The sequence below is a fragment of the Cavia porcellus genome, unplaced genomic scaffold (genome assembly GCF_034190915.1).
Source record: "Cavia porcellus strain 051 isolate PalLab524CR breed Dunkin Hartley unplaced genomic scaffold, mCavPor4.1 scaffold_13, whole genome shotgun sequence".
In the NCBI taxonomy this organism is placed as follows: domain Eukaryota; kingdom Metazoa; phylum Chordata; class Mammalia; order Rodentia; family Caviidae; genus Cavia; species Cavia porcellus.
This window is the reverse complement of record NW_026947496.1, coordinates 55,582,239-55,600,279: the sequence shown is the minus strand read 5'-3', so window position 1 is coordinate 55,600,279 and position 18,041 is coordinate 55,582,239. Positions and strand designations below refer to the sequence as shown.

General features: G+C 41.5%; 1 protein-coding gene across 1 annotated transcript in view; it reads right to left on the bottom strand.

Annotated features, from left to right (window-relative positions):
- Gxylt2 (glucoside xylosyltransferase 2) overlaps nucleotides 1-18,041 on the bottom strand; it is an 83,381-nt gene that overhangs the window by 53,488 nt on the left and 11,852 nt on the right. Inside the window, exons 2-3 of the mRNA XM_063260252.1 lie at nucleotides 10,127-10,319; nucleotides 4,866-4,997 (exon numbers count right to left, since the gene is read on the bottom strand). Coding sequence (XP_063116322.1) covers nucleotides 4,866-4,997; nucleotides 10,127-10,319 — 325 coding nt within the window. The remainder of the gene's footprint in view (nucleotides 1-4,865; nucleotides 4,998-10,126; nucleotides 10,320-18,041) is intronic.

Below are 18,041 nucleotides of genomic sequence, written 5' to 3'. Positions count from 1 at the left end.
TAGGAGATCACTGGGAATTCGAGGCCAGCCTGGACTACATAGAGAGTTTAGGGTGAGCCTAAACTACAAAATGAGACCTTGTCTCAAAAAACCAACAAGCAAACAAACAAAAATAAAATATAGACATAATTTATGATTATTCTAACTAGTGTTCTTCTTAATAAGGACTATATATATCTATTAATATTGGTTGATATCCAAATGGTTGATTCCAAGGATTTATCAATGTTAATTACCAATGCTAAGGTGCAATATTAGCAATAATGTAGAAGTCAGACTTTAATTATAAACAGTTCTTTAAAATTTGGATATGCTACACCTTTCCATTAGCGTACAGCTAACTTACTACAATGCCTCTGGTAAGCATGTAGATTTCCAAACACTTGAACCAGTTACAAGGCCTGTTAGCACACTGTAAGTGAAAAAGGGAAGATTATATATATTGTGACATATAAAATGTGATATGCAAAATAGATTTTTTATTTGGTAAGGGATTGCTTTGAAATGGTAAAGGATGTGATAAATTTCTTGGAAATAAAAGTCAGAAAACTCTGATGATAAATTTACTGATAAGGCCGTAGGCAATTTTCTTCTGTCTGTTGATAATATTCCTCCCTAACTCCCTCCTTGAAATGGATGTTCTGTGGAAAGTAATGGCAGCAAGAAAGACATTAGACATTATTATCCTTTTGGAGCTCATTAAACCTTGGTGACAAACAAAACTGTTCTCTCTGCTGAAGTCTGTGTAGCAACTAACTCCACCTATTGTTACCACCCACATTCAGTGACACTGGCCAATAAAGTCTGAAAATCCTGCAATGCAGTGATCTCCATCACAGCTTTTAAAATCTCTAAGATCTTCAGGTACTGAGGAGGGAAGTCTTCATAATCAAATAGCACAATGTGTGGCAAAATATAGAGATCGATTATACTGTCTCACTGGTAAACAGTGCAAAGGTGAAATCAATTCATAGAACTCAATTATTCTTGTAGACGGAATGGCTTCTTGGCCTTTCCTAAGGAAAAAGTCTCCCAGGACCCATTTACATGAACAAATTTGATTTGTTTGTAATTGGCATATTGCTTTAAATACTTTAAGCTTCTGAAGCATCTGAAAACATGCATCTTACAGAACTTAAGCCATCTGCACTATAATTTACACTAATACTAGTCCTGGCTCCTAGGACCAGTATGCACAGAAGTAGAGTAAACATCCAGTGGTTTCTAGGACTTCATAAACCATGCACTGGTGTAATCTAAATTCCCCTCACTGTACTTGAAAGTCTGATTAGGCCGTCAAGTGGAAAGATGTGTGCCGAGATACCATGGTATTCTTGTGGTAAAATCTTAGTTAAGAAAGAGTCTCTCCTGCATGACATCACCATCTGCTACACTGTTTGCATTTTAGATTTCCATTATCTCCAAGCTATACACTTGATTTTGTTTCAGAGAGGTGAAGTTTAAGGAAATTATGACCTAGATCTTATTTCCAATTACTCTGAAGATCAATGCATCTCAGGCAATGCCCCTGAAATTTCATGTTCATAAGCTGCTGTTGTGATACAGGACTGGGAGAAGGTAAGCGTTCTGTCATCCACAATCTCTCTTTATTATTTTTAAGGAGGGTTAGTTTCCATTATCGGAAGCAGATAAGGAATGCCAGCTCCCATTTATCATTCAGAACAGAACACTTACTTAGTGGGGAATGAATGAAAGCCATGTGGTGGGTGTGTTTTTTATAATAGTGATAACAAAGTCACAAGCCAAGGTCAGGAAAAATTCAAATGGGATTCCACTGGGTTACCAACATTTTATATAGGTTAAGGAATTTCCCAATATGAGCTTTAGCTTTCTAATATTTCTTTTTGTCTAAAACAGAGACCAGAATCAGAAACCTGACCTTTTCCCCTCACCTCAAATGATAATTAATTTTTACATCAACAACTTAGAGATTTTAGTTCCATTTAAAGGAAGGTAGTCATTTGCTATGCCCATTTTTATGCAATTAATTCTATTTTATTAAGACAGACACTGCCACTGGGGGTTTAGCTCAGTGGCGTAAGCACCTGCCTGGAAAGTACAAGTTTGTGAGTTTGATCCCTGGTACAAAAAAAGAAAAAAAAAAAAAAAGACATTGCCATAAAGATAAAGGACAAACTCATAGGCTCTCAACCTGTTTCTCACTGAAAGCATAATTTGTGGTTTTCCCACCCCTGGGATTGTCAGGGATTTGAAAGCTGGTTTTGCTAAACAAACAAACAGCAGTGACTCTTCACATGAACCTATAGATGTCTATTCAGTTTTTCTTTTTCAATCAGTTTCTAAGAGCAGAACAAAGATTGCCCTTGACTTTGTATCTGTCTCCTTCACTGCCTTAAAATTGAGTCAGATCTTTGCTCAGTTCTGTACACAGCATCTTAACTATTTATAGAATGTCTGCTTAAAAACTTAAGATTTAGTAACCCTAAATACATATAATCTATCAAGTCCCCCTTCAAGATATGTCTTCAGTCATTTTCTTAAACCTATAGTCATCCTCAGAACCTCTACAAAACTGATACTGCCCAAGCAGAAACAATCATCTCAGGGAGACCCAATGGTTCTCTTAAGCAGTAAGTATTTCTGCAGAGTCATCATGCAAATTCAGAATTGAGATTATAATCAACCAGATGCTGTCCCACTCAACAACTTTTTAAAGCTGTTCCTTCCAGGCCAATTTGATCTTTTTCATCAAAGTGGTGCCCCTTCACCTCCTCAAGCTGAAGTCCTTTCCTATTCTCTTTTACTTTCTAACTCTGCCTAAGGAGTCAGCCTCTGCCTCTCACTGATGTGTCCTGAAATGCTTTTCTACAACCATACATCAAGAATCTTCCAGGGTCGAAATGAGGTCCCCATCCTCTCTTTAGGGAGATAACCTGGTAACATTATAACATATCAAAAACAAAAAAAGTCTGCAGCATGCGAAAATGGGTCATTAATAACAGAGCAAAGCTGGGTGTGGAATTCATAATCGCAGCACTCTGGTAGGCAAAGGCAGGAGGATCCAAGGGTCCACCCGACCTGGGCAAAGCAATTTACCAAGATCTTGTCTCAAATAATAAAAGGTGGCCGGGGATTTGGCTCAGCAGCACAAGGGCCTGCCTGCAAACTCAAGGTCATGAATTCAATCCCCATAACAACAACAGAAAGGGTTGGGGGTGTAGTTCAGTGTGAAGCCCCTGGCTTTCATCTCCAGTGCCAAAAACAAATAAACAAACAACCTGAAAAAAGTAAGTGAGACTGGGCTGTTCTATGTGTCAGAAATGCTCAAAGTACTACTCACCATAGGCTTTCCAGATCAATAGATGGTAAGAATCTCCCTGCTTGGCTGTCCCCAAGCATTCCAAAATCAAACATGACCAGAATTAAACTCATCTAGGCAAAACATTTCTTCCTCCAGTCTTTTGCATTGCTAAATGACATCATTAATCACTTCTAAGTTGAATCATATAAGAAATTGCATTTGCAGGTCATAAATCGTTAGATCTGAGTAATTTAAAATGGATCAACCTTAACAGTGGCTCAGATCAGAAACACAGACGAATCAGAAACAGATGAAATCCTTTTATCTCATCCCCTTCAACTTTTACATGGAGCCGACCATGAAGGCTGGTAAGTTCCTTTTCTCAGGAAACTGAGAAACTGTTCAGGAACCCTGAAACTGTTGCTAAGACCACCTTCACAGCCCAAGCTGAACTGTCCACACTTAACCAGTAAGTCCTCTTTCAAACACAAGTCAGGCCATCACGCTAGGAATCATCCAACCACTTCCCACTTGCCCTTAAGACAAAGAGCAGATGTCCCAATAGTGCCTACAGAGTCTATAGGCTCCTTCCCTTCCCACCTCCCTCTCTATTTCTCTAGTTGCTGTGACCTTGCTTTATTTCCTCAAACATGCCTCATTCCAGCCAAAGGCCTTTGTATATACCATTCATCTACTTGAACCCTTCCTGTCTCTCTTAATCCCTTGGTCCTTGTCATTCAGTAAATTCATTCATTTATGTCCTTAGCTTAAATGCAACTGCTTCAGAGAACATTCTGTGACCTCTCTCAGGCCACACCAAACACCACATTACATATATCCATTTATTCTCCACCTCAGCCCTGATCATAGTTTAGTTACTTGCTGAATGCTCTTTCATCCTCAAGGCTTAAGGGAGCAGGACCACAGTCATCTGAATAACCAACTATCACCATTGCTGGTCAAGGGCTTGGGACCTGACAGGTGTGCAACAAATGTTTACTGAAGGCACTGATATGAGGTTGCAATTCATGATTCATGGTTGCCCTCCATGCTCAATGATACTCTATTTTGTTATGCCTTATTTTACTATTTTAAGGATTTTAAGAAAGAAAACAAAAACACATAATTTAAAAATTCCTAACTGACAGAACTCCGATCCCTTTCTGAATTATATCTTAGCATGGTTACATCTAGTTGTAGTTATTGTTAAAAGCAACAATAATGGAAGATAACATTTATTGAGAGCTGACCATATGCCAACCCTGTGGAGTTAAAGTGAGAATTTTGGAAGTTGGGGTATTTTTCACATAGATAGAAAATGGTGGAGCCATAGCTACAGAGATCCTTAACCCAAGCCATGATCTGGCTGCTGTCAGACCCTCACTCTTAGGGGATAAAACTGTGGGAACACAGGAACCCTCTCTCGCTCCGCACTGCAGTCAATGCATCAACTACAGAATCCAAGGAAGGCACACTTCTTAGCTGTCTGGAAAGGTTTCTAAAGACTTTTCTCAGCTAATTTCATCATGCTTCCATGAGCAAGTCTTCTAAGGTGCTGCTTACAAAAAGCAGGTGCTCCTACCGGGAGAAAGAGTCTCTGGGCAGCACAGGGTTTGAATAATTTCTTCCACTCTTGAGAGTTTCCAACGGAGAATGTGATAGGGTAGATTCTGTGTTCAAACTTCTTCGTGTAAGAGTCAGGCCACTGTCGTAACTGAAAAACACCAAAAACATGGAAGGGTGTTTAGACATCAAGATGTATAGAAAACACCCGGGAGGCTTCTGGACAGTCAAAGGAAAACTGTTCAGGCAATTTGCACAGCAAATCTAACTCCATCACCACTGTTAATGTTCACTAAATGAGACCATTTTCTCTTATCACAATTGCTAGGATTTGAAACACGAGGCGTTCACAGTTGGCAAGGGGTTTGAGAAGCTGACACAGACACGGAGTCACCAGGAGTATGGATTTGAATAAATTGCCAAGAGGGTTATTTGGAAACTAGTTACAGCAACAAACCCCAAAAGACAGAGGAACAAAGCATGACCTAATTCCCAGTATCAAAATTTGGGAACAGTCATAATATCCAACTTCACGGAGCTGGGAAAATAAATCATGATAGTTATACCATGGAAAAGTGTATGGTTAGTCTGTATGGAGATGTGATTATGATGCACACTTGGTGTTCAAGAAAAGCAAAGTACAAAAATGTTTATAATATTACTCTGACAGGAAAAATATTTGTACGAAAAGAAAAATGTGGACAGATAGATATCCAACTATTAAAAGTGGGTTCCTCTAGAGGTAGTAGTGGTGATTTAATTTCCTAAATTTTCTTTTTGTATTCTGTAGAATTTTTTGTGATTATAGATATTAAGTTTATAAACATCGTTAGTAAATTCTATTATTTTACAGCCATTTTCTGTTTATAGAAAAACTGGGCACAAAGCATCAACAGCACCCATCTGCACTTCTCTTTCCCTGCCCCACAACTGCTTCTGCTGTTGCTATCTTACAGTAGTGTGTTCAATGCACACGATGAATCAATACTGATATACTATGATGATGATGATGATCTTTTGTTTTGTTTTGTTTTGTTTGTTTTGAGACAGGGCCTCACTATGTAGTTGAGGCTGGCCTTGAACTCACTATGTAGCTCAGTGATGCTCCTGCCTTCATAGCGATCCTCCTGCCTCAGCCTCTGAAGTGCTGGGGTTACAGGCGTGCACTATCACGCCTAGCTTTGATACTCTATTATTAACTAAATCTTTACAGTAGGGTTACATTATAATTTATATTAGGTTTACATTAGGGCTAGCTGTTTGTGTGGTATGCCTCTATGGATTTGGACAAATTAATGTATCACCATTATGATATAATACAGAATAGTTTTATACTAAAAATTCTCTGTCCCACCTATCCAACCTTACCTTTTTCCATCTTCCTCAGCTCTTGCAATCACTGGCCTTTTTATTATCTCTTTAGATTTGCTTTATCCAAAATATCATATAGTTGGAATTACATAGAGTATAGCTTTTCAATTATTTTCTTTCACTTAAAATTTGTATTTAAGCTTCACTTAAGATTCTTTCTGTGGCTTGATAACTCATTTTTTTATCATTTAATAATACTCCTTTTTTTTTTGTACTGGGGATCGAACTCATGACCCCACGTTTGGCAAGCAGGCACTTAACGCCACTGAGCTAAACCTCGGCCCCAATAATACTCCATTATATGGATATACAATGCATTATTTCTCCATCCACCTACTGAAGGACATTATGGTTGCTTGCAGTTGGGGAAAATTATGACTCAAGTTGCTATAAATATTTCTGTGCAGGCTTTTTAAAGTTTTTAACTCATTTGGGTAAATGCTCAGAGTTGCAACTGCTGCATCAAATGGTAAACCTACATCAAATTCTAAGAAACTGCCAAGAACTTTCAGTGTGGCTATATCCTTATATGTCATAATTTAAAAAGCTTGTGCTTTTAAATGTCTTTTTTTTTTTTTTAATCGGTACCGGGGATCAAACTCACAACCGCCTGCTTGCAAGGCAGGTTCTTATGCCACTGAGCTAAATCTCCAGCCCCAAAGCTTGTGCTTTTAAAACCTTCTTCTGGCCTTTGACACTCTGGTTTTTGCGCTGATATGTGTACTTGTAGATTTTTTCCGATTTATCCTGATGAGGATTCATTAGGGTTCTTGAGTCTGTAGACTGGCCCACCATTCCTGTGCGGTTCTCGCCAGTCACGTCTTTACATACCACCTGCCTTCTGACTCTTCTTTCCTTCTAGAACTCATTTGCAGTGCACTGCCTTTTGACGGTACCCTTCATATCTCTTAATTCCTAGCTGATATTTTCCATTTCTTTATCTCTCCCTGCAGCATTCTGTGTAATATCTTTCAGTTCATGATTTGTTTCTTCAGCTGTCTTTTCTGCTGATTAAGTTTCACAGAAGCCGTATAGCAGGCTCATAGCCTGGTATCACGGCTCCCAGAGATGTCAGACTCTTGTTCTGACTTAATTATGCAGTTCTATGTTCAAGAAAGTAGTTAGGCTCACACTTGTAACCCCTGTACTTAGGAGGCTAAGGCACAAGGATTACAGTAAGTTCAAGGTCAGTGTGGGCTACATAGTGAGTTCAAGGCCAGGATGGACTACATACTGAGACTGTCTCAAAACCAAAGCAAACCAAACCAGATAAACAAACAAAAAAGAAAGTAGATCTCAGCCTGGGGAAGCCGAAGGTGACAGATACCTACTGCACTTTGTAGAACTCTGTACTACACAGAGCTGACCATGCACTCCATTCTGTGTACCAGAAAGTGGGCCATCACATATGCACTGCATACTGAGAACCATCACACACTAAGAGGCCTTTGTCTCACACAAGGTGCTCTGTTGGCCTTGGAGGATTTTTCAGACTCATCCAGGTGTGTCTGTGCGTGGTCCCCCTCCTATTCACTTGTCAACTTGATGGCTGTACAGTCTTTAGGGAAGTTTTTGAATTTTATCCATTATATTTCATTGCTAAAGATTTCTGTCTCCACCCTCACTCCCTGTGCCTACTCAAATTTTCTCTCTCCTGCTATAAACACACTGCATCTGCACTCAATCAGCTCAACACCCAAGGTTCACTTGCTCCTGCCATCTCTCCTAGTGCTTGCTTCCTTCCATGACACATGACCTTTGCTCACAGAAACTACATGTTGGGGATTTTTGCTGCCTGGGTGGAGAGAGTCCCTCCAGGGGTATGTGCTTTTGTCCCTGGAGGTGGGAGGCCCAGAGGCACAGCAAATGCCCTGGCTTACTTCGTTCCAATTCTCTGCTTGTATTTTTTAAAAAGGCCCCCACAGATACTTGAGTTTCAAGTTCTGAATTCATCTGAGGAATGATAATGTTCACATGTTTTTGAGGGAGAAAAGACTAAAAAAATAAACTCGTTTAAAACTTAAAGTCAACATGCCGTTTCTTGTTCTCAGATGCTGGGAAGTTTTTATTTTTTAATTTGGCACATCTTTTCCCTAAAAGAGTAGACTTTAATAGGTCCCAGCTTTTTATGAGGGAAGGTGGTGCCATGGGTTGAACCCAAGGCTCCATATGTGCTCAACAAGATGCTCAACCCTGAGTGGCACTCCGAGCTGTGCAAGGTGTGTGTGTTCTCCACTCAGTCTGTGTCTGCTGCAGGCCTTGAGCCACTCCCAGGACCAGGGGCCCAACTGAAGAGGACTTAGGGCCACTAAGCACCCAATGGTACAGGGCTCACTTACCTAGTCATCTTGTGCTTTCGCCATTAGCAAGTAGATGCTGACACTATGCCCTTGAATCTCCAGAACTGTAAGTTAAATAGACTTCTTTTCTTTATAAAGTTACCCAGCCTTAGATATTTCATTACAATAATGAAAAACTGTCTTAAACAGGAACACAATGGTCCCCTATTGCAAAGGGATGTTTTGAGAAGTAAATGAAATGAAATCATTAATTATAAGTTCTCTGCATATATTACATAATTTATTTTGCAGCTATATATTACCATCATTATTATGCTGCAGTTAACTCAGAGTGTTTCAGTCTTCTTCAGTCCCCTTTTTAAAAATTGAGGATTTTACAAAGCATTTCTTGAATCAATTCCAAAGCCCTAAGATTGTTGGTTTCTCTGGCTTCTCTTGGTGAAGATGCTAAGGGTTTTTTGCCTTAGAAAACATACCACACTTTCTGTTTTCTGTTGTTAGCCTTTCTTAGCAAACATGCTGCTCTTGGCATTTTTATTAGCACAGCTGTCCTGGTGACAGCACACAGCACTGTTGACCAAGTCAATAGGAATAAAGCATATTTCTCTCTGCATCATTCAAGAAGTTTCTGCAAGAGAAAACTTTCAAAGAAAACAGAGCTCGGTCTGCCAAGACCATGTATGCACCTCCACTAGGGGAAAAAGCCTTTCCGGAGCTCTTCTGATGTACTGGTAAAATTCAAGATGGGAATAGTGGAATAAATTGTGACCCAGAGCTGGGGACATAGCTCAGCAGCACAGACCCTGCCTGGCAGGTGCAATGTCATCAGTTTGATCGTCGGTACCAAAACAAAACAAAAATTGTGACCCAGCTACATAATAAAATATTATGTCATCACCAAAAAAGGATGAGGTAAGGAAGCAACAGAGTGCTGACCAGGATACTGCTGAAGAAATGTTCCAAGTGTAGAAAAGTAAGAACCACACCATCTACGGTACAACTCTGATTTTGCAAAAGAAATACATTTAAGTCTGCACATGTACACACATGTCTATATAGGTATATGTAAATGTAAATGTGTACATGACTAGACACATGTCTGTATATGGGAACATTCAGACACAAGCACACCCACCTGTAGATGCAAAACCATATGCAAAAAGCACTCAAAATTACTAACTCTGACCATTTGTTATAGGAAATGAAGGGTAGTGAGGAAGTCTATCCTTTATCATCAGTATCACTGAATTTATTTCAATGAATGTATATTGCTATTTTATATACATATACATGTATGTGTGTGTGTGTGTGTGTGTGTGTGTATTTTTCTCTTATCTCCAAAAGACAGAATAATGTTGATAACCCTAACAAGGATTGAGTTCTGTATCAAGTGCTTTAGGGGCGTCATTTCATTGGAACCTTACAATATCTTTCTGAGGTGGGCATAATTTACCTCTATGCATGAAAATGATAAAGCTCAGAGTCAAGTGTCCAAGGTCACATAACTGAACATCAGTAAAACACGGGTGGGAGCAGGTTGTGCAGTGTGTGTAATGCAGTCTGGGCCTGCCCTCAGTAAACGCTGTGCCATTCACTGTCGCAAATTCACCTGCTTATCAAACTCCGACTGCAGAGAGTCTTCGGTGAAGATGTGAAACTGGATCTTCCTGTGGCTGAACAGCACGGCCGACTTGAGCATGACCAGCGTCTCCTCCAGCCGATTGCCACAGGCCACCACGGCGAGGTGGATCCAGAGCTCGGGTGGCAGCACAGCATGGAAATGCCTAGGTTCTCCAGGCCTCCTAGAAAATAAAAAGCAAATTAAAGCCATAACAACAAACAAAAAGCTAGTGAATGGTTGGAACATTTCAAAAATATGAACAGGCACAATCTGTTATATTTTATAAAGTGATAAGCATTTTGACAATTCTTCCTGCTCACAGAAAAATACCATTCATCCCCATATTTATCCTGGCAACAGCGGGGTGAGTCACTGTTTGGACTGCTATAGGTGTCTGGGACTTTCTCTGCCAGCTTTTAGCTGTCTAGTGCCTGCTGGCTGCCTGCTGGCCCATGTTTGGAAAAATATTGCTAAACTTCAACAGCTGACACAGGGTTGTGGGGCTCCCACTTGCACAGGCCATGAAAATTAGATTTGAGTGCAACTTGAACAAGAGGAGGGTGGGTTGTAGCTTTCCCATGTGAAATGGGCAACATGATATTGCCGTCATCTGGATGTTTTTAGGTTGCATCGGAATGCATGACTGCCGAACCAAAGGAATATCACGCTATGTGGGGGGTGAGCAAAACAAAACCTGGGCCTCCCTCCTCCCTCCCATCTCAGGGGAGTTGTGAAGAAACAGGTGTTAATCCTAACTGTCTCGCCAAAGACTGGTGGAGTGATGGGCATGAAATCCAGCTTCCAGTATGAAATTCCTATGCACGAGAAACAGGCAGGAGAGGGACAGGTTAAGCTGCAAGCAATCAAGGTATCAAATATTCAGTCCACAGCTGGGAAGGGAATAGGGTCCAAGAGTCCAGGATTACCATCCAACTATTTCCTAGCAATAAAAGATTCGTTCCAGACAAGGAGACACAGCCAAGCCTCAAACACACCACTGAGAAACATTAGCAGGCAAGTTGGAAGAAGTTGGCCTGGAAAAGATGTCCTGAGACAAATGAAACTAATTTACTTGCACAAAAGATCTGGAGACCAGAGGAACTTGGATGTCAAGTGCTATCTGCCTTCCAAAACCTTCGAGTTCAGTCCCCACACTGCTCCATTATTCTCTGCTCTGGTGGACAACGGCAATCTTGCTCTGGATTTCTTTCACCAGGAGGAAAGCCGAAAATGTGGGTGGAGCGCTTTGGAAAGCTTTCAATTTGATTATTTCAGATCATGCTTGATAGAAGCACAGCTTCATGGTTCAGCCAAGGCCAGATGCAGTGAATTATTTGGTTTCTACTTGGGGGATCAAGAAAAAGATGGTACCTAGGGGAAATGTCCACTTCTTCATCCTGCCACTGCCTGATGTGGCTACTGTCCCCCTTCACTTCACTCCCTGTGACAGTCCTGGTGGTCCCCTGGCTTCTCATCTCATCTTTAATTCCCACCATATGTGTTCTCTTGATTGGCGCCCGAGCGGATGTTCTAAAATGCAAATCGTGCTATTCCTTGGTTAAAATCATATAAGGTCTTGGCACTGCCTTCAAAGTCAAGTCCAAACTGCTAATTATGGCTCCTGCTTTTATCTTTTGCAACTGCCCCCAATACTCCACTGCCCAGATGCATGGCCACCCACAAGCAGACTCACTGTCACACTGCATTCCCAATCTGTTTCATTTCTAGTTCATGCTGTTGGTTCTAAGACTTGACACCTGCACATTCATTCATTCGTTTTCACTTCTTACCTCTATTTCTCTCTGAAATGCTCTTTTCCCTCTCTTCCTTGCTAACTGCAGCCCAATTATTAATGAAATTTTTTACTAAAAGCCAATCGTGTGCCAGGCACAATTTTGGAAAAGACAGCAGTGAACAAAACAAAGATACCTGCCCCTGCAGAAGTCACACTCGGCAAAGGACGAAGGAAAGACAGAAATAAGTAACAGCAAAAGGGGTGGTTCCTAACTAATTCACACAGAAGATGTGAACCTCATAGGTGCTATGAAGGAAATTTGTGGCTGGGTCCCAGGGGCGGCAGTGGGCTGGTGCGGGATGCTATAGTACAGAGTCTAGAAAGGCTCCCCCAAGAAAGAGAGCTCTGCCAGTGGCTTGAAGGAGTGAGGGAGGGAGCCATGAGCATCTCTGTGGCAGGAGCCCAGCAGAGGGCACAGGCACTGAATCAGGGTGAGCCTGGAAGCTCCGGGAACCCCACTTGCAGAACTCACCTGCCCATTCTCTCCCTAGGATTCAAGTGTGTGCTTTCATTCCCACTACAGAGCAACTCTCGTTTAACTGTTAAAAGGGGAGGAAATATTAGAAATAGTGCTGAAGTGACAGTCAACTACCAAATCATGGTCGCCAGGTGGGTGGCGCATGCCTGTAAGCCCAGGACTGGCAATGGGGGTAGGACTGAGGCAAGAGAATCTCTGTGAGTGCCAGGCCAGCCTGGGCTACATGGTGAGTTCAAGGCCAGCCTGAAATGTATCGTGACAAGCTGTCTCAAAAAGACAAAAACAAAAACAAAATCAAGAGGACGGCCAAAATATGCTACAAAAAGATTCAGCGTTTAAAATTTTGCCTGATATTCAGGAATACAAGTGTGATTCAAAGGTACACACAACTCAGACTGGGAATGTAGCTCAGAGATACGACACTTGCCTAGCATAATGGAGGCCTTGGGCACAGAAAAACATACAACATAAAGCAAAGCTGTTCATAATGAATCCAATCAGTTAGCTATCTTTTTTCATTCTGTTAGTTTTATTTTGGTTTTTTGGTATGGAGGATCAAACTCATGATCTTGCACCTGAAAGGCAGGCACTGTGCTGCTGAGCTATGTCCCCGGCAACTTGGTTATCTTAAACAGGGACATTTGCTCCTGCCCGCTAACAGACCAGTCCACCTAGTTTAGCTTTACATATTGAGCTTCTGGATGAGTAACAGATTTAAACTTCAGTAATAAGGGAAACACACATTCAAACAATAAAAAGATTTGATTTTGTCCTCAGACTAGCAAAAGTTACAGAACAAGGTAAAAGTGTACCTACAGTGTGCATATGGGGGAGGAGACAGCTCAGGTACTGCTGGGGGCAGTGGAAATTGGCCCAAACACTTGGTGAGCCATCAGGCTACCGATGCAGGAAGACAGTGGATAACATGTGCTCCATCCCTCCGCGTCTACTTTCACATTCAGAATCTGAGGAAGCTCTTGCAATTTTGCACCAGTTCCATCAAGAATGCTTATATAAGCTCTCATTATGATAATGAAAAACTGGAGATAAACTTTGTCTGCAATAGAGAAGCATGAATATATCTGACCCATTTAAAGAGTGAACTACTATACAGCAGTGAAAAGGAATAAACTACAAAGGCACATACCAACAAAGAGCCAACCAGGAAAAAAGGGAAAAAAGCAGCTATAAGGAAAACAGCAATAAAAAAATTAAAAGAATTTTTAAAAGAAAAACAGCAATCAGATCATATTATTTAGCTAATGTTAAAGAGGACTGTACTGAATTTTTTTGGTGGGTATATGCAGTAAAAGTCAGATCTACACATAAGAATGAAAACCATCAATGCAAGATGTAGTTATTTCTTTGGATTTAGAACTGTATTCCTTTAACTGAGTGCTAGGTATGCAGAGATTAACTTTATTGCAATCTATATTTTGTCCAACTATTAGACAAATATTCTTGTTTCCACTGAAAAGATTACAGGCTGTGGTTGTGGCTCAGTTGTAGAGTGACTGCCTAGCGAGTGTTCCATCCCCAGCGCCAAAAACAAAACAACAACAACAAAAGCTTGCATTCTGCCGCAGGTCAGAAAACCACCTCTTCCTTTAGTTGCAGGCTCCAGTGATTCAGAGCTGCGTGGCAGAAAAAGCAAGGGCCAGGTAATGCAGCCTTTCAGGGTGTCTGGTGACAGGTACTAAAAAAGAATCGCCTCTCGGTGCCAGTTCAAGTGTCAGGGGTTGGGATTTAATGAGGACTTTGCTGGCCCCACTGTGCTCCCTCTCACGTTACACTAAACCCCCAGGCTGCAGGTAACACAAGTATTGCCGTTGTGCGGGCACATGAACAATGAAGCTTAGGGTGCTGACTCGGTGGGCCTCCCACTGGCTCCTACCAACGGCACACGCAGCATCTCTCAAATGTCACCCAAGACTGCGAGAATCCAAGGAGCCCCATCTAGAACCTGGGGCTGTTAACTCCTCAAACCCCTGGGCTAGGAAAGGGCATGAATCCTTATTTAGCCGCGTTGGTATTTATACTTAGAAAGGGGGTTGGCACACACATTTGCTGTCCAGGGTTTTTAGAGACTGTGCTAAGGACAGAGCTGATGACAGCTATACTGGCGACCGAGCTGGTACCGCCCAAGTGGGAGTCAGCTCTGCAGCAGGAGGCAGAGCCAGAGACGGTGGGTCAGCTGTTTGGTGACATTAGCTGGATGCAGGAGCACCTGGCCTCAACTTGGACAGTGCTGTTTTTAAGCCAACAAATTCCCTTTCACTTGAGCCAGTTTGTAACAAACTTCCAACCTGGCAACCAAAAAAGGGTTTCAACACAGATTCCAAACGCGATGTTTCTGATCGTCTTGGACTCTTCCTGCCTCGCTTGCCTTCGCCTGGGCCAGCCTTTGAAACGCATCCATTCCTTCCACACTCACTGCTACCGCCCTTACTGAATCCTCATCACAAGCTGGAAGGGATACCACGCGCCATGCGGGACACCAGATGCCCTTCCTAACCACGCATGTAATCATCTGCAGTGCTGCCTGATATGCGGACTCCCACCACCCAGGACCAGCCTGAACTACCTGTACAGCGGGACCCATCTCAAAAAAATGTCTTGAGTATCTGTCCAATCATCTCTTTTTCAGTGGGAAAGACAGCAGACCAGAAGCACAGAGAACCTTAGCAGGCAAAAGGACCAAGTAGAAAGGGCAACACTGTTTAGTTTTTCTTAGTGTTTGACAATCACTTTTTTTATTGGTATACGTTAGATGTACATAATGATAACATTCATCATAAGGAATGTGTACCTGTACATGATACATCTTGATTCTTTTTGTTTTCCATGACAATTACCTTCATATTTTTAATGATAATTTCTGGCATGGACATAGTTTCTTTAAAAAAAATAGTGTAGAGGAACTACACTCCTGATGGGATTATAAATTTAGACAGCCACTTAGGGAAAGTTTGGCAGTTCCCAAAAATGTGAAATACCAAAAGGACAATATGACCTAGCAATTTTACTCCAGTGGTATAAAAAGATTGAAAACATATGTCCCCACAAAATTTTGTACATGAATATTGATACTAGTATTATTCATAATCACTGAGAAGCCCAACCTAAATTTCTCCCAACTGATGAACACATAAAAGGAGAAATAGCATGTAGTGGACTATTATTTGGCAATAAAAAGGAATGAAGGGGCTGGAGATACAGCTCAGTTGAATAGCCGCCTGCCTGGCAAGTGCAAGGTCCTAAGTTTGATTTCTGGTACTAAAACAAAGAAACAAATGGTATGAAGTACAGAGATGTGCTATAACTTGTATAAACCTGGGAAACAGAAACTTGTGAACCTTGTGAAATGAAAAAGGTCACATAGTTTATGTAAAGGGTCTAGAAGAGGAAAACCTCAGAGTCAGAAAGCATATGAGTGGTACAGGAACAAATGTGGAGGAACTATTTAATAGGGAGAGGGCTTCTTTGGGGGGGTTATAAAAATGTTTTGAAATTAGGGGCAATGATTGCACAGTTCTTTGAATAAAAGTCAAGGAACTATATCCTTTTTAAAAATGTATTGGAATTAACTCGTAAGATTGCTGTCAAGAGCTGGGCAGGGTGGTGCATACCTGTAATCCCAGCACTTGGAAGGCACAGACAGGAGGGTTGCTGGGAGTTTAAGGCCAACCTGGGCTACAAAGTGAGTTCAAGGCTAGCCTGAACTGCATAGTGAAACGGTCTCAAAAAGAAAAAAAGAAAGAAAGAAAAAGAAAAAAATATTGCTGTCAATAAGTAAATGTATGAGGGGCTGGAGGTTTAGCTCAGCGGCATAAGCACCTGCCTTGCAAGCAGGCAGTCGTGAGTTCGATCCCTGGTACCGATAAAAAGGAAAAAGACAAAAAACAAAAAATGTATGTCACCCGGGTTTATATTATGGATTTTATTTTTAAAAATGTAAGTAAGCAATCAGGCATGGTGGTGCATGCCTGTAATCCCAGCACTTGGGAGGCTGAGGCAGGAGGATTGCCATGAGTTTGGAGGTCAGCCTGAGCTACATAGAGGGTTTGAGGCCAACATGAACTACATAGCAAAACCTTGTCTCAAAACACAAAATATCAAAAAAATTTTTTTTCTTTTCATGTAGGAAATGGTAGCAATACTATAAGAATGTGGCACCCCAGGGGGATGACTGAGTCTGGAATACGCTACCCCATCCCGATGTCTTGGCTCAAGGCCTCCTCCAAACTCAAATGAAAACCAATCCTCCGAACCCCAGGGCTGGCTCAGAGGGAGAAGCAGCGCCCCGCCTGGGCCTCCATACTGCCTCAGATGAGCATCTCCTTAATCGCTTGAAAGTCTCAAGCGTGTGACTTAATTAAACTTCAATTTCTGGAGTGTATAAATAATGAAATACGGCATTTATATGGAGTGCTGTTTACTTTGTAGCCTATTACTGCAAAGCAGGCTGAATTATTAAAGCTGGTAATTGTTTCTTCCTCGACCCTCTTTTCTGCGCCCTCCTGCTATGGTCTTATCAGTGCTTCCCTGGAACTGACGCGAGGAATGAACTCAGGTAACCCTGATGCCTGGGGTCCAGACTAGCTGTGTGAGTTGGACAGAAAATAGGTCTTGAAAATACAGCCCCAAACTGTACTGGTAGCAACTAGTTTTACGTAGGGAAGGAAATAAACAGGTATCTAGAGGGGCAGTAAAGATAATTTTAAGAAGCTGAATACATTTTAAATGCCTTAGGGAAGGAAGAGATCAGAAGAGTCGCCCTCTCTTACGGAATCTTTTGCAGGATGAAACCATTTAGCTATTTTAACACAGAGGAGTCCTGCCAAGGAGGCCAGACGGGTGTTCAGGAAATGGAAACACCTTCATACAGTCCCCTAGAACGAGAGCCTGCGGATGGGTAATTATATCCACATCCAGTGTTGGCAGTGACAGTCACTCATAAAGTTCCCTGCAAACCATTGTCCTAGGAGGCACGAATCAATTGACAAAAGAATTCCCCCACTGAAGCTGTGATTAGACCCTTCACATGGAACCCAGACACGACACTAAGAGTCTTCTAACAGTTAAATTACTTTTAATGATCCGTGGTTTGGAGCTAAATCAAGTATCATTAATCTTTCAAGACAGAAAAGCTGACGTTTGTCTAGAAGTCACGGTATCATATGAATAATGTCAACAGCATGCCAGAAACTGCTGGGGAGGGGTGCTTAATAACAGTACTTCATAAATGCACTTAATTATTAATAATTCATATTTAATTTGGTTCTGAAGTGTGGCTATGTTCCTAGAGTCTAGGTCTAATGCACTATAGGTGTTTGATTGCTACATTTGATAACTGTGTCTCAGCGTGTGGATGTGGGTGTGTGCTCGAGTTTAGGCATCACTGTATGCATAATGTGCATTGTGATTAGTAAGGATCACAGCACCAATTCAAATTCAAACTCTGGGAGCTGCGTCTAAGATTCCTCCCCCTCCATCTGTCTCTGTCTCTGCCTCTATCTCTCTCCTTTCTCTCATGGTTTAACACAATGGAAATTTATCCTCCAGCACTTTTAGAGGTTAAAATCATGGATTGGCCGAGGCTCTTGTAAAGGTCCTAGGGAAGAATCCCT